Source organism: Octodon degus, unplaced genomic scaffold (genome assembly GCF_000260255.1).
Source record: "Octodon degus isolate 3935 unplaced genomic scaffold, OctDeg1.0 scaffold00088, whole genome shotgun sequence".
Taxonomy (NCBI): Eukaryota; Metazoa; Chordata; class Mammalia; order Rodentia; family Octodontidae; genus Octodon; species Octodon degus.
In genome coordinates, this window is record NW_004524664.1 from 4552458 (window position 1) to 4566093 (window position 13636).

The window sequence follows — 13636 nt, forward strand, 5'->3', positions numbered from 1 at the left end:
CTGCCCCTGCCCCTGCCCTCCCACCCCATTGGTGCTGAGATGGTGATTGAGACTGGGCATGGTGCCGCACGCCTGTAATCCCAGCGCTTGGGAGGCTGAAAACAAGAGGGTCACTATGAGTCTGATCTATATAGTGAGACCCTGTAGGCCCTGTACTAAATACATTAGAAAGAGAGAGAGAGAGAGAGAGAGAGAGAGAGAGAGAGAGAGAGAGAGAGAGAACAGAGAGAGAGAACAGAGAGAGAGAACAGAGAGAGAGAGGAGAGAGAGAAACAAACCCACCCACCTTTGGCAGAGTTTTTAAAACTCTGAAAATTTGTTGGATTGCTGGATTGCTTACCTGTCTGATTCCCAGTCAGTCTGTTTTTAACATCCTTAAAGTAGTCTCCTCCTGATCTCTTCTTGGCTACTTGGTATTTGGTTTTAGGTTTGCTTGTGAAAATAAGCAGCAAGAACTTATTGCCTTGAGTGTGATTTGCCCACCTGTGATCCCAGCATATTGGGAGGCTTCAGCAGAATTACTGCAAGTTGGAGCCCAGCCTGGGCAGTTTAGTGACTTAGATTCTACCTTAAAATGGAAACTAAAAAAGTGCACAGGCCCTGGGCTCCATCGCCCCCACCCCAAGGTACTAGGCTGTGGCAGGGGTGAAATTGTCTGCTACATCTCTCACCTTTCAACACCCACACTGCTGTCTGCAGATGGTGGTTTTAAAATTAAGAGTTCTAAAGGTGCAGTGTGGGACTTCCAATCATTTTATCAGACTTGGCTGTATTTTGCAAATCCATTTAAGCCCTTAATGACTTTGTATGCTGCACTTTTTGTAATCTTACAATGTATGATTGAGGTCAGACTATGTGGGTGGCTTCCCTTTCTTCTCATTTGGAGACATTTCAACTAGGGGTTTAGGGAGTCTGGTATGGTCAGTGGTTTAGCATGCCATGAGACCCCTGGGAACCTCCCCAGCACCAAAATGAAGAGGAGAAGGAGGAGGAGGAAGGTGGAGCCTAGGAGGAGGTTGTTGTCATTTAAGTTTGGGGCCTCCTCGCTTTCTGTATTATCACAGTAGATGGTCTATTGAAGGTAAATTAGGAGAGAGTTTAAAGCAGGAATCTTGGTAGAATGGAAAGAAGCAGAGCTTTGGGGAAATGCAGAGTTGGGTTAGACTCCTGGCTGTACCCTGTGAGAGCTGTACCAGTGATGTAATTTCTGTGCTTTAATGTCTCCATTTGTAAAGTGTACGTAACATCCACCTCACACCACTCCTGTGAGGCCGACACGACGGAGCTTCTGTGGGCACACCATGCCAGCTACGCTGTGGGAGCTGCTCAGTGTTAGGTTTCTGCCTCCCTCTGCTCCTTCCTTCTCTGTGTAGGAGCCAAATGGGGGAGGAGAGCAGCGATCAGCCCTGAGAAGAGGCAGTGGCTGAAGGTGAGAGAGGAAGTGGTACTCAGCCCCAGCTTTTAACTAGGTCACTGGAAAGGGCATCTGAGTATGGGTGCTGTGGCCTGCAGGCTAAGTGTTCACGGTTGTTTGTGCCCACATGGTCACTTGGCTTCACCAGAGGAGAGGAATCCCAGGTGGACGTTGAGTGCCAGGCAGATTTCCTTTGGTGGAAGTTTGTCGGTCTGTGGAGTAGGACTGGTACCAGGTCATTTGCCAGGTTTCCAAGTAGTTTGCAGATGACCAAACAAAATACTTGAATGATGTTTGAAATGTTCTTTCTTTTGATCATTAAGCCAGAGAAGAACACCCTCTTCTTAAGTTCTCATTTTCAAAACCTGTGGTAAACTATATATGGAATATAAAATGTCACCTTTTTGTGTGTGCCCCCCCACTCTTGCAGTGAGTGCCAGGGTCCAACCCAGGTTCTTGCAGTGCTAGGCAGTGCTTGGCTGTACTGTCTCAGGTATATGGCTCTGTGGTGTTACCTACTCACATTCACGCGGCTGTTCCTCTCTAGAACTTTTTCATTTTTCTAACTCGGGCTAGAGTTCATAGCCTCCAAGCATTGGCTTTCCACTCCCATCCTCCTTTCCATCCTGGTGAATGGGACTGCCCTGGGCATCTCACAGAGGTGAAAGCAGATAACATTTTCCTTTTGTGAGTCTCACTGCTGAACTGTTCTGTTACTCCCTGGTGGACATTCTTTTCTCTAAATTCATGATTTTCTTTGGGATTTATATATAAATGTGTACATTACCTTTTTTATTATTTATTTGTTTATGTTTGTTTGCTATTTGAGACAGGGTCTCACTATACAGATTAGGCTGGCCTTGAGTTCACTGTGTACAGTGAATATGTAACCTATAGCCGAGGCTGGCCTGGAACTCACCATAATCCTCCTGCTTCAGGCTCCCCAGTGCTTGGATTACAGGTGTGTTCCACCATGCCCAGCTGCACCCTACTTTTCCAGCTTTTGTTTATGATCATTGCAATTTTATTGAAACTGTGTCACAGGAATTGATTTAAATGTTTACTTACTTATTTAGAGACAAAGCCTTATTATGTTGCCTAAGTATGTCTCAAACTTCTGGGTGTGAATTATTCTGAACTACAGGTGGAACTACAAGCATGTACCGCCACACCTAGCTCCCAGCTCTTTATTTTTAGAAATAGCTCTTCACGGGATCAGGATTTTAAGAAATATTTTACTGGAAAAATATTCCAGTAAACACCCAGCATCTTCGCATTAACCTACATCCCTGGCCCTTTTTCAGTTTTTTTTTTTTTTTTTTTTTTTTTGAGGCAGGGTCTCCGTCATTCACTTGCCCAGGCTGGGCTTGAACTTGCAAATCTATTGCATTAGCCTCCCAGAATGCTGGGATTACAGATGGACATTACTACATCCAGCTTGGAATAGGACTTTAGATGATTATAAAGGCAGGGGATGTAGTTGAGGGTAGTGCATATTGCATGTCCTGAGTGAAGCCCTAGGTACAACCTCTAGCACTCACACACCAAAAAGACTGTACACTAAGTGCATCAGATTCTATCTTTGTCTTGTGCGTAGGAAAAGAAGAACCCTCATAAATAAAAATACGTTCAATTTTTCATACCACTGATGGATGGACAAAGTTCTGCCCTCATCCCTAGCCCTCAGCTGCTCCCCCAGGAGGAAGCCAGGACTGCATCTGTCCAAGCAGCAGTGAGGGCAGCCTGCCAACGGGCTCGAGAACCCCAAGGTAACTGTTGGCCTCTCTTTTCAGGTGGTACACCTTGAAATCCAAGCCAGGAAAGAAGGAAAAACAGCGAGGAGAAATTGAGGTTGACATCCAGTTCATGCGAAACAACATGACAGCCAGCATGTTTGACCTGTCCATGAAGGACAAGCCCCGCAATCCATTTGGAAAACTGAAGGACAAGATCAAGGGAAAGAACAGGGACAGTGCATCAGACACCGCCTCAGCCATCGTCCCCAGCTCAACACCCTCAGTTGACAGTGATGACGAGTCTCTCTCAAAAGACAAGAAAAAGAAATCAAAGGTCAAGTCCCTGTTTTCCAAGTCAAATTTGCAGAAAACGCCACTTTCCCAATCCATGTCTGTCCTGCCGACTTCAAAGACAGAGAGAGTGGTGCTCCGGCCTGGAGACTTCCGGTCCCAGTGGGAGGAGGACCACCAGCAAGAGGAGTCCTTGTCCTCTGCTTCAGACAGTGAGTGCCTGCTGCCTTTCCACTTGGCTGCTCTTCCTCAGCTTACCTTGCTCTGAGCAAGAAGGAACAGACAGGGCTTTAGAGCAAGATTTTAGTGGTGCAGTGCAGCAGTGGTGCTGGTGCTGGTGGGCAGAGGTGACCTTGCCTTTTCTACCTTGATCCCTTGGATTTCTGGGTCAGTTTTCTGAGACATCTGACCATGCAGCTGAGGTTGAAGCTAGAAGAATGAGCGCATCACATTCCTTGCCCTGTTTCTCTCTCAGATAAGACCATAGCAACCTTGCTGTAATTCTAGTACTTCATTAGTGCTGAGTTCACATAGTTTCTTGGTCTTCGATGGTATGCCTCACCCCCAAGGGACAGCCCCCTAATGGAAGCTAGGGAACCCAGTTCACTTAACTCTGAATTCATTGTGTATTCTGAATTTTTCTTTCTATTCTTATTTGTACCTGTGTGCATGTGTCTATATGTGATACTGAGGAGTGAACCCATGTCCTTCACACTGAGCTATATCCCCAGCCCTTTATTTTAATTTTTTAGATTCTTGTTCAGTTGTCCAGGTAGGACTCAAATGTGTGATCCTCCTGCCTCAGCCTCCCAAGTACTGGGGTAGCAGGCGTGCACCACCCCAGCTTGAACTGCAGTTTCAGTAATCAGATTCCAATCTCTTAGTCTCAGATTTCTGTTACTCTCCCAAGAGTGCTGCCCATTCTGTGAGTTTAACACAGGATTTCTTAGCCTCAGCACTGCTGACCACTGGGCCAGACACATCTTGTTGTAGGGATCATCTTGCACATTGCAGGGTGTTTAGCTGCACCTCTGAGCTCTACCTGGTAGGTGCCAACAGCACCCTACTCCCAGCTGGGATGAACAAAAGTCCAGATTGGTGACAAATGACCCTGCCCCACCCTGAAAGCCATGTATTCTCTCTCTCTCTTTCCTTTCCTTCCCTTCCCTTCCCTTCCCTTCCCTTCCCTTCCCTTCCCTTCCCTTTCCTTCTCTCTTTCCCTTTCTGGTTCTAGGGAGGGAACCCAGGGTTTTATGAATGCTAGGCAAGTGCTGTGCCACGGGAGCCTCACTGTACCTGAGTTTAACATGCTGCCTTTATATTTCTTGCTTTTTCTTCCTAGTCATGTCACACAAGAGAACAGCGAGTGTAGACCTTAAGCAACTGAGCCAGATCAGCTTCAGCCTTCCCAAGAAGGAAGGACTCTCCTTTCTTGGGGGCCTGCGGTCCAAGAATGACACCCTTTCTCGCTCTAATGTCTGCATCAACGGGAACCATGTTTATATGGAGCAGCCCGATGCCCGGAGTGAGACCAAGGACAGCAGCCCCGCCTCCTCCCCGTCTCCCCAGGGCTTCAGGAAGAAACATTCCTTCTCTTCCACCGAAAACCTGGCCGTCAGGGCTTGGAAGGAGCCTGGGGAGGGAGATGGCCTGTCTTCTGACACCTCCACTAAGGACTCGCTGAAGTCCATGTCCCTGCCATCTTACCGACCCCTGGCGAGCAGCGACACTAGGGAAGTCACAGCGCCAGTGAATCCGGAGGCTGCGAAAGAAACGAAGGACAGCAAGAAGCAGGAGGCAAAGAGGTCGTCCTTGCTTTTCCTGGTGACTGGAAAGAAGGATGTGGTGAAGGGCAGTGAAGGCGAGAGCACTGCTGGCCTCCCAGGGAAGGAGGAGGAAGGGGTGCCAGAAGCTCCACCACAAGAGGAAGTCTTCATCAGAGGGTCTGAGAGAGAGGCAGTAGCTGACACCTCCAGAAGGGGGCATTCTTTAAACCCCTTTGAAGATGTGCAGATCTCAGAACCAGAAGCTGGACCTGAGCCCAAGTCGGAACCAAAGCCACCTGTTCCCTCTGCGAGACCTCCCCAGACCAAAGCTGTCAAGCCTCGGTGAGTCCTGGCCCTTGTCACACAAGCCCTTCTGTGCTCTGTGGCTTGTCCCATGGTGGTGCCCCATGTGTGCCAAGGGTGACTGGGCTAAACCACCTGTTTCAGTTCCATCCCTATCACCTGTTGGCCTGCCCTACAGAAAGGGCCACATTGTCCCCAGCCCCAAGCCAATCAGACCTCAGTAAAATGTGGTAGTTTGTGGCAGAGTCTGAATATGGAGTTGGGAATATGACTGGGGTTGTGTGTGTGCAGAACTGTGATTATTGCATTCTTGTGCTCGTTTGCTTTTGAGGAAGACACAGACTCTCTTCCTCAAGTTGGCACCTGCTGGCATTGGAGACCCAGGTCCATACTCGGTTGCCTGTGGCACTTGTCTGTGTGTGTTCTCTGCCTGCTTGTAAGTCTGCCTGAGCCTGGAGGGCTTGTGCTTTTCTGCATGACTCACGTTCATACTAACAGTGTTTCTGTGATCTGGGGGTGAGGGATTATTTTGGAGAGTCTATTTACTTTGGTCACATATATAAACACATACAGACACTCTGTTTCTTTAAAGTCTATGCCTGTTTCCTTGGGTTACATCTTGTACTACTTTAAACTTTTAGCTCTTTGGGCCCTGCCAGTGAAGTGCTAGGGTCTTATGTCAGTCACCAGAAGGAGCTGCAGCCGGTTGCTTTCCATGGATCTCCCTGTTCCTCTTGCAACAGGCTTTGTGTGGTAGGTGTGCTCTGTGATACATGTGTCCCTTTTAGGGGCTGAGGGTGTAGTGCCAGCTTAGAGTATGTGCTTAAAATGTATAAGGTCCTGGCTCGTCCCCCAGCACTCCCCCAAAGAGTCCCCCATTTGTTAAGGACTGTTGTTTCTTTAGCTTTTTAAGATACTAGTCCCAGATTTTAAAACATTCTCCCCTTGGACAACTTTATTTCTTACATGTTTGTCTCTTACGATGCATCTGCAACTGACCTGCAGATTTTATTTTGTCCTTTTTGCAGACTGGAAGTGTCTTCAGAGGCTCAACCCAAAGCCCGGCTTCTTTCTCCCTCTGACTCTTCTGTCTTTTTTTCTGCTTTTGCTTCCAGTTCTGGTCAGGTACCCACTCCCTCTGAATCAGGGGGTGGTTCAGAGTCCCAGTCTTCTGAAAGTCTTTCTGTCTTTTCTTCTTTTCCATCTCCCGGAGTAGCTCCTATTTCCACATCTACCCCAGTTGGACACTGGCCCCCCTCAGGCCAGAGCCAGGCCAGTTCTGATGAATTGGCTTTGCTCCTTCAAGCAGACTTGCAAAAGGAGAGTTTAATACCAGTCTCAGATACTGGTTCTTCTGCCCCAGGAGCACTTTTCAAAGAGGCTCCTACTCCAGTATGGAAAGGAACAAGAAGTCCTCCAAGGAAGAAGGCCAGTGAGGGAGGCTTAGGGAAGAATGCTGCCCTGACAGAGCCAGGAAGCTCTCTCTTGCCGCAGCCTGAGGTGGGGCAACAAGAAGAAGCACTTGTGGGGACTCCCTCCCCAAAACAAGGCTGCACTCCCTCAGATGAAGAAACCCCTGAGGTACCGCCTATGCTCTCACTGAGTCATGGCAGAATTGCAGGCTCCACTGGGGAGACACCCATGATGGGACATGCAGACCTGAAGAGTCAGCCTAGGCCTTCTATGGAGAGCAGAGTTTCAGGTGGCAGAACATCTTCTACAGTCAAAGAAGTAGCAGTGCCTCTTCCAACAGGCGAACTGGCCCCCCTACCAGATACCGAGATGCAGAAACAGGAAGAGATGAACCTCAATGGTGGTGAGGGCCAGAAGAAAAGCAAGAAGCGTGTGTCATTTTCTGAGCAGCTCTTTATGGAAGAGGTAGAGAAACCCACTGGGCTAGGGAAGGAGGATGCAAATCCCCCCCAGGAGTTGACTTTCAGAGGAACCACTGCAGAAAGTGCATCTGATGCAGAGCCTCCTGGCTGTCACCTCGAGGGAGTTGCAGAAAGGGGACCTGTCACTGTGCAGGCTGCCACAGAAAGCAGCTCTGTGGTCCCCTCTTGTGCCGAGAGTTCCTCAGAAGTGCCCGTGAATAAAGTGAGCGTGGCGAAGCACACCCTGCTTTTCAGAGTCGAAAATGAAGATGCCCTCCCAGCTCAGCACCAGAGCAAGGCCAGTGACCATGAAGGCTCGCTGTCTGATCCCCTGAGTGCCCTTCCTTCTGCCTCAGAGGTGCCACCTCCCATCATGGCCGATCTGAACTTGACCCTTCCCTCCATCCCTGAGGTGGCATCTGATGATGAAAGAGTTGATCAGATAGAGGAGGAGGGAAAAACAGCAGGCACTTTATCCTGGGGCTCATGGCCTCCCCATCCTGAGCAGAGAGAGGAGCCAAGTGGTGGGGCAGAGGGGGCAGTGCCTGTGGCGAATCCATGTGACCTCAGGTCTCAGGCCCCTTCAGCTCCTTCTGCACAGAAGGCAGCTGTAGAAATTGATGAACCGCATTCTGGCCAGAGCACAGGCGATGACAAACAGCTGTCTGGCCCTGGCAGTGATGAGGAAGAGAAACCCACAGTAGATGGGAGGCAGCATCATGCTCCCGTCCTGTCCCCACACTCTCCTGTGTCCAGTCCCTCCCTTTCCGAGACCTTTCCTGCTGTGCACTCTTTCCCTGTCTCTCCACTTGCTAATGGTCACTACACCAGTAGAGCAGAATCTCCAAAAAAAGCAACAGCAGAGGGCTCCACTGGGAAAGTTGAAAATTTTGGCAAGAGGAAGCCGCTTCTTCAGGCCTGGGTCACGCCCTCAGAGACACATCCAGTCTCAGCTCAGCCAGGCACTGGAACTGGGGCAGCCAAGCACAGGTGAGAGACGGGGGTGCATGGCCCAGTGGATGGGAACGATGTCCCCTCTTTGCTTCTACCTGAAGAGGCTATGGCTTTTGAACCGTGTGGAGGCTCTGAGGTTAGAACCTGCCCGTGTCCTGCAGGATTGTTGACCCTCTTGGAGCAGTACTGCAAGACCCCATTGTGTTGGTAGCCGGAGCACAGTCACTGTCTTCAGAGACCTCTTAGGAGTTGGGCTGCAGTGAGCTTCTAGTTGCAGAAATGTAGTGTGAGCAGTGTCTTAAAGTCTCAGGAACTGAGTGAAGTCAAACGGTTGGATCAAGTAGATTTCGGGGGCCAGGGAGATGGCTCAGTGGATCAAGTGGTGCTGAAACTGTCTTTACGCCCTGCTGGCTGAGCATCTGGCCTGTTTCTTCTGAGCTCTTTCTTTACTGCTGAGGCCCAGGCGGCTCTACAGAGCTCCTCGGTGGGGTCCTCAGCTGTACATACCTCCAGGGATAACAGATTGTCTTTCTCATTCCTGCAACACTGGAGATCAAGCCCAGGGTCTCACACATAGCCCTGGCAAGTGCACTGCCACCAAGCTTTGCCCCAGCCCTTAGAGACTGATAGTCTTTACATTCTGCAGATAGTCTTGATCAGGCTGAGGGTCTCCTAGGAACCTCGGGAAAACTGGCCAAGGATGAGCTTTGCTGCTTGCAGGTGCTGCCTGGTTCTATCTGCTTTCAATTCCACAGGCACTGGTTTTGTTGCAGTATGTGTTGGGCTGGAGACATGAGCACAGCATGTGTCATTGTGTGCACACCCTGGCCCCCTTCTGCAGACTGCCTTAGGCAAGAAAGACTTTGAGCTTTGTGGTTACAGGCAGCCTTAAAGATCCCTCTTCCTCTTCTTTTTAGACTTCAACCTGTGAAGCCAATGAACACGACGGCCACCAAGATTTCTAACTCCAGCTTGGGAACTGCCACCATCATCAGTGAGAACATGACCAATGATCTCATGACAAAGGTATGTGTTCTAAGACAACGACAGAGTGTCACCGGGGGTCCTACAAAGCACTCATGGCTAGGATCCTCGTGGGTGCTCCTGTTTCCTCAACTGTTTAGGATGCTGAGGCAGAAGGATCCTTTGAGCCCATGAATTTGAGACCAACCTGGGTAACATAGTTAGGCCCCACTTAGAAAAAAAAAGTTCAGAATACTTGCCTGGCAAGTGACAAGGCCTGAGTTCTAATGCCAGCACAGAAGTCACCATTGTATCCATCCTTGGGCAGCAGGCGATGCCTGCAGTTACTTAATCCTGTATTTGGTGGCTCTGGAGTCCTCCCATCAGATGAGTACTTACTTTTCCCTTGTAGGTTATTTATTTATTTATTTTTATTGTATTTGGTGCAGGGGCTGACTATACAACTTGAACTCATAGTGATCCTCCTGTTCGCAGCCTCCCCTGCATTATGATTATAGGCGTGCACCACTGCGCCTGGTCTCAGTGGCCAGCTCACAGTACTTGGGGGTGGGGCCAGCACAGCATGTGGTGCTGGGGATTGAACCGTGGTCCCTGTCCTTGCCTAAGCAGGTGCTTATTCTGCTGAGCTATCTTGCCAGCCCTTTCCCTTGTCATTTTTTAGACATTGTTGAAATTTTTTGTATCCCAAGGAACATCACGAACACTGGTACTTTTTATTTTGGTGAGCCTAGAGATTGAATTTAAGGCTTTGTGCATGCTAGGCAAGAGCCATGCCCTGAGCAGCCTCCCAAGCCCATGGCCTTCTTCTTAATGAGAAGAAAACTTCCCCCAGGGGGCCCCATTCAAGCCAGACTGTTCTTTTTCTCATGTTTCCTTTTTATCTTTAGACAAGAATGTAAAATTGTTGAATTTTAATTATCAGGGAGATGTATCTTGTTTTGTAACTTCATTTTAAATAATGTCAAACATACAAAAGTTGCAATAGTAGTACAAAGGGATCAGTCCTCCATCTGGATTCACCAGGCTTTATCTTTTGACCAGATCGGCTCTGTGGGCCTCACCCTCTTTCCTTCTCTCTTCCGCCTTCACATCTTTATACACGCACACATGGTGTTTAAAAAAAATTAAAAAAAAAAAAAAAAAAAAAAAAAAAAAATATATATATATATATATATATATATATATATATATATGAAATTGTGTACACTGTGCTCCCCTCCAAAGTACTTAATTCTTAAGAACAAGAACATTGGTCAAAATCTGGATGTAGGGCGAGGGATATAGCTCCATGGCCAAGCGCTTGTCTTGAAAACTTGAAGCTCATTGCTTCTTGGCCTTTTGACTAAGGTCAAGTGAAAAACACTGACAAAAGAGTCAGCTTGTACATGCTGGGCATGACAAATACCTGTTCCAATATCAGGAGTCTGAGGCAGGAGGATCGGAGTGAATCAGGGCTTGTGGTAAATTCAGGGCCAGCCTAAACTATATCTGTGTCTGAAATAAAATCTAGAAATTTATCTTTTCTATGAGACAGTCTCACTGTATAGTTCAGGTTGACCTTGAACTCAGTATATAGCTCATGCTGGCCTCAAACTCACAGCATTCCTCCTGCCTCAGCCTGTAAGATAAGGGATTACAAATGTGTACCACCATGACTGGTTTTTCTATAATAGTGTTTTCTCATCTACAGCACGTTTGTCAGTGTCCCCAGCTGTCCCCTTAGTTTCCCTAGTCTAGAAGCCAATCAGGGATCATTCCTTGCATTGGTTGTCTTGTTTCTTTCTTCTGTATTCTGGAATAGTTCCATTTTGTCACTCAATACATTGATTTTTTTTTGTTGAGATGAAGTCTCACCAAGTCTCTAAGTTGCCTGGGCTAGACTTGAACTTGTGATTCACCTGTCTCAGCCTCCTGAGTAGCAGAGATTACAGCCATGTACAACCATAGCTGGTTTTCAACTCTTTGTGGTACCAAAAATCAAACTTACAACCTTGCGCCTTGCGCCTGTGAGGCAGGCACTGTATCCCCAGCCCTGGTTTTCAGTTCTTAAAGTTTTGTTTGTGCCTATTACTTCTGAAGCGCCCCCCACCCCAGATTGAACTTAGGGTTGTGCATGCTAGGCAAGGGCTCTGCCTCGCACCACATCCTGCAGGTATTTTGAAAGTACAGCTACAGTAATTGTGGCTCCCTCTGCTTTACTGTACTGGGAGCTGGGCAGAGATCCACTGGAGGCTGGAGGCTGTCTCCTGAGTAGAAGCAGCTGAGTAATCATAACTAAATGTTGCTGTAAGCAGGTCACCCTCAGGTGGTGCCTTTGCCCTCTCCTTCCGTCTAGAGCATGCTAGCAGGGTAGGTGATACACATCATTTCGAAACCATCAGCCAGGGCCAGTAAGATAGCTCAGTGGACTAAGGGCCTGCTTAGGCAAGGGCAGGAACTTGGATTTGGTCCCAATACCGCATGCCACACTGACCCCACCAGCCACTGAGTCCGGGGTGTGGTGGTGCACACCTGTAATCCCAGCACTGGGGAGGCTGAAACAGGGGGGTAACTATGAGTCTGAGCTGCATAGTGAGACCCTGTACCAAATGCATAAAGTAAAAACAAAAATGCTCAGCCATCTGTGTAACTGTGGACCTACTACATTTCAGCCTTGCCCCCAAATTTGTACTTTAAGTCCACGGGTGTGGCTTGCTGACTTCTGTATAATGATTAAAAGTATTAGCTGTAGGTCTGTCTCCCTGGACTTTTTTTTAATGTGTGTATTTGATATAGGGCTTCGCTACACACTCAGACTCACAGTGATCCTCCAGCTGTCAGCCTCCCCAGTGCTGAGATTGAAGGCTTGCACCACCACAGCTGGACTTGTCACCCCTCAGTGTACCCTAAGGGTGGGGGACTGGTGTTGCATGGGTACCGACGATTGAACTCCAGTCCTTGAGCTTGCCTAAGCAGACACTTAGTCTGCTAAGCTATCTTACCAGCCCATCTCCCTGGAGTTAACAAAATTTACCAGAAAATTTGGCAGAGGGACAGCATAGAGGTGACAGAAATGAAAACCAGTCCTCTAGCAGCCTCCAGTCCCTCTGCCTTTTCCGTTGGAATGCTCTGTGGCTCTCTTGGGTTTTCTTTTGTATTTCTTTGGGAAAAGACAAACCCCTAGCTTTGGGGAAGTTACCTAGACCTTTGGCTCCCGTTGTATTTATACTGTGAAGCTCACTGAATCCGGGCCTTATCTCCTGGGACTGATTAAGAGAATAACCTGCCTCGAAACAAAGGCGCCCTGCTTCTTCTGTCATGATTAGCAAACCTGATTAGCTGCCACGCATCTCTTGGCCCTCGATCCTCCCTGGTAAATATTATGAGCAAATGTGGAAAGTTCCCAGAGATCCTGCTTTTGACCTGCTGTATAATAAATGCTTGTGTGCTGTGCATAAAACAGTATTTATAAAAATAAGCACTCTTTGGAATGTTGTAAAATAAGAGGTTAGGGAAAGAGACTGCAGAGCTAAAGTTATCATATGTTAGGCTGGTAGCCGTTATACAGTGAATTTTTCCCCCTTAGCTATTGTTTTATGGCCTCAGCACTTCATAGATTATTTATAACTGGGAGTGTATTATTTACTCAGGTGGTTTTAACATGTACATTTAAACATAGTAAAGTCAACTAGAATAAAAAGTTTTCTGTTTTATGGAAAAATTTGACCCACATTTTAAACATACATCATTTTTGCAGCTATATAGAGGAAAATCCAGTGTAAAAATCCTGATGAGCCAGCTGTGATGACACACATGTAATCCCAGCATCAGAGAGACTGAGACAGAGGACTGCTGTAAGTTCAAGGCCAGCCTAGGCTAAGTAGTGAGTTCAAGGCTGGCCTGCACTACACAGTGGAACCCTGTCTCAAATAAACTGAAAGAAAGCCAGGTGTGGTGGCACATGCCTGTAATCCTTGCACTGGGGAGGTGGGCAGGAGGGTTATCTTGAGTTCAAGGCCAGTTTAGGCTAAATAGAGAGTTCAGAGCTAGCCTGAACTACATAGTGAAACCTTGTCTCACTATGAGACAAGTTTCTCACTAAAACAAACAAACAAAAATCCTAGTAGGCAGCTTTGGCCAGTGGGCATTGTTCTTTGTTTTGTTCATCAGCATTTTCTCTGTGCCACTTACCTTCTGTGTCCTTTGATTAATTTCGGTAAGGCTGAATTATTTTATCTTTCTTTGGTACCAGGAATTGAACTCAGGGTCTTGTGTATGTCAGGCAGGCACTGTATCACTGAGCTATATCCCAAGCCCTATTTTGCCTTTTTTTTT

The 13636-nt window shown here is 47.7% G+C and overlaps 1 protein-coding gene across 2 annotated transcripts in view; it reads left to right on the forward strand.

The window, feature by feature from the left end:
- Positions 1-13636, forward strand: part of Rab11fip1 (RAB11 family interacting protein 1) — a 32156-nt gene that overhangs the window by 13285 nt on the left and 5235 nt on the right. Inside the window, exons 2-5 of one of the 2 annotated variants that reach the window (XM_004637258.2) lie at positions 3208-3653; positions 4784-5549; positions 6539-8374; positions 9256-9364. In XM_004637258.2, the coding sequence (XP_004637315.1) occupies positions 3208-3653; positions 4784-5549; positions 6539-8374; positions 9256-9364 (3157 nt within the window). The remainder of the gene's footprint in view (positions 1-3207; positions 3654-4783; positions 5550-6538; positions 8375-9255; positions 9365-13636) is intronic. The other variant, XM_004637259.2, reaches the window with a different exon arrangement.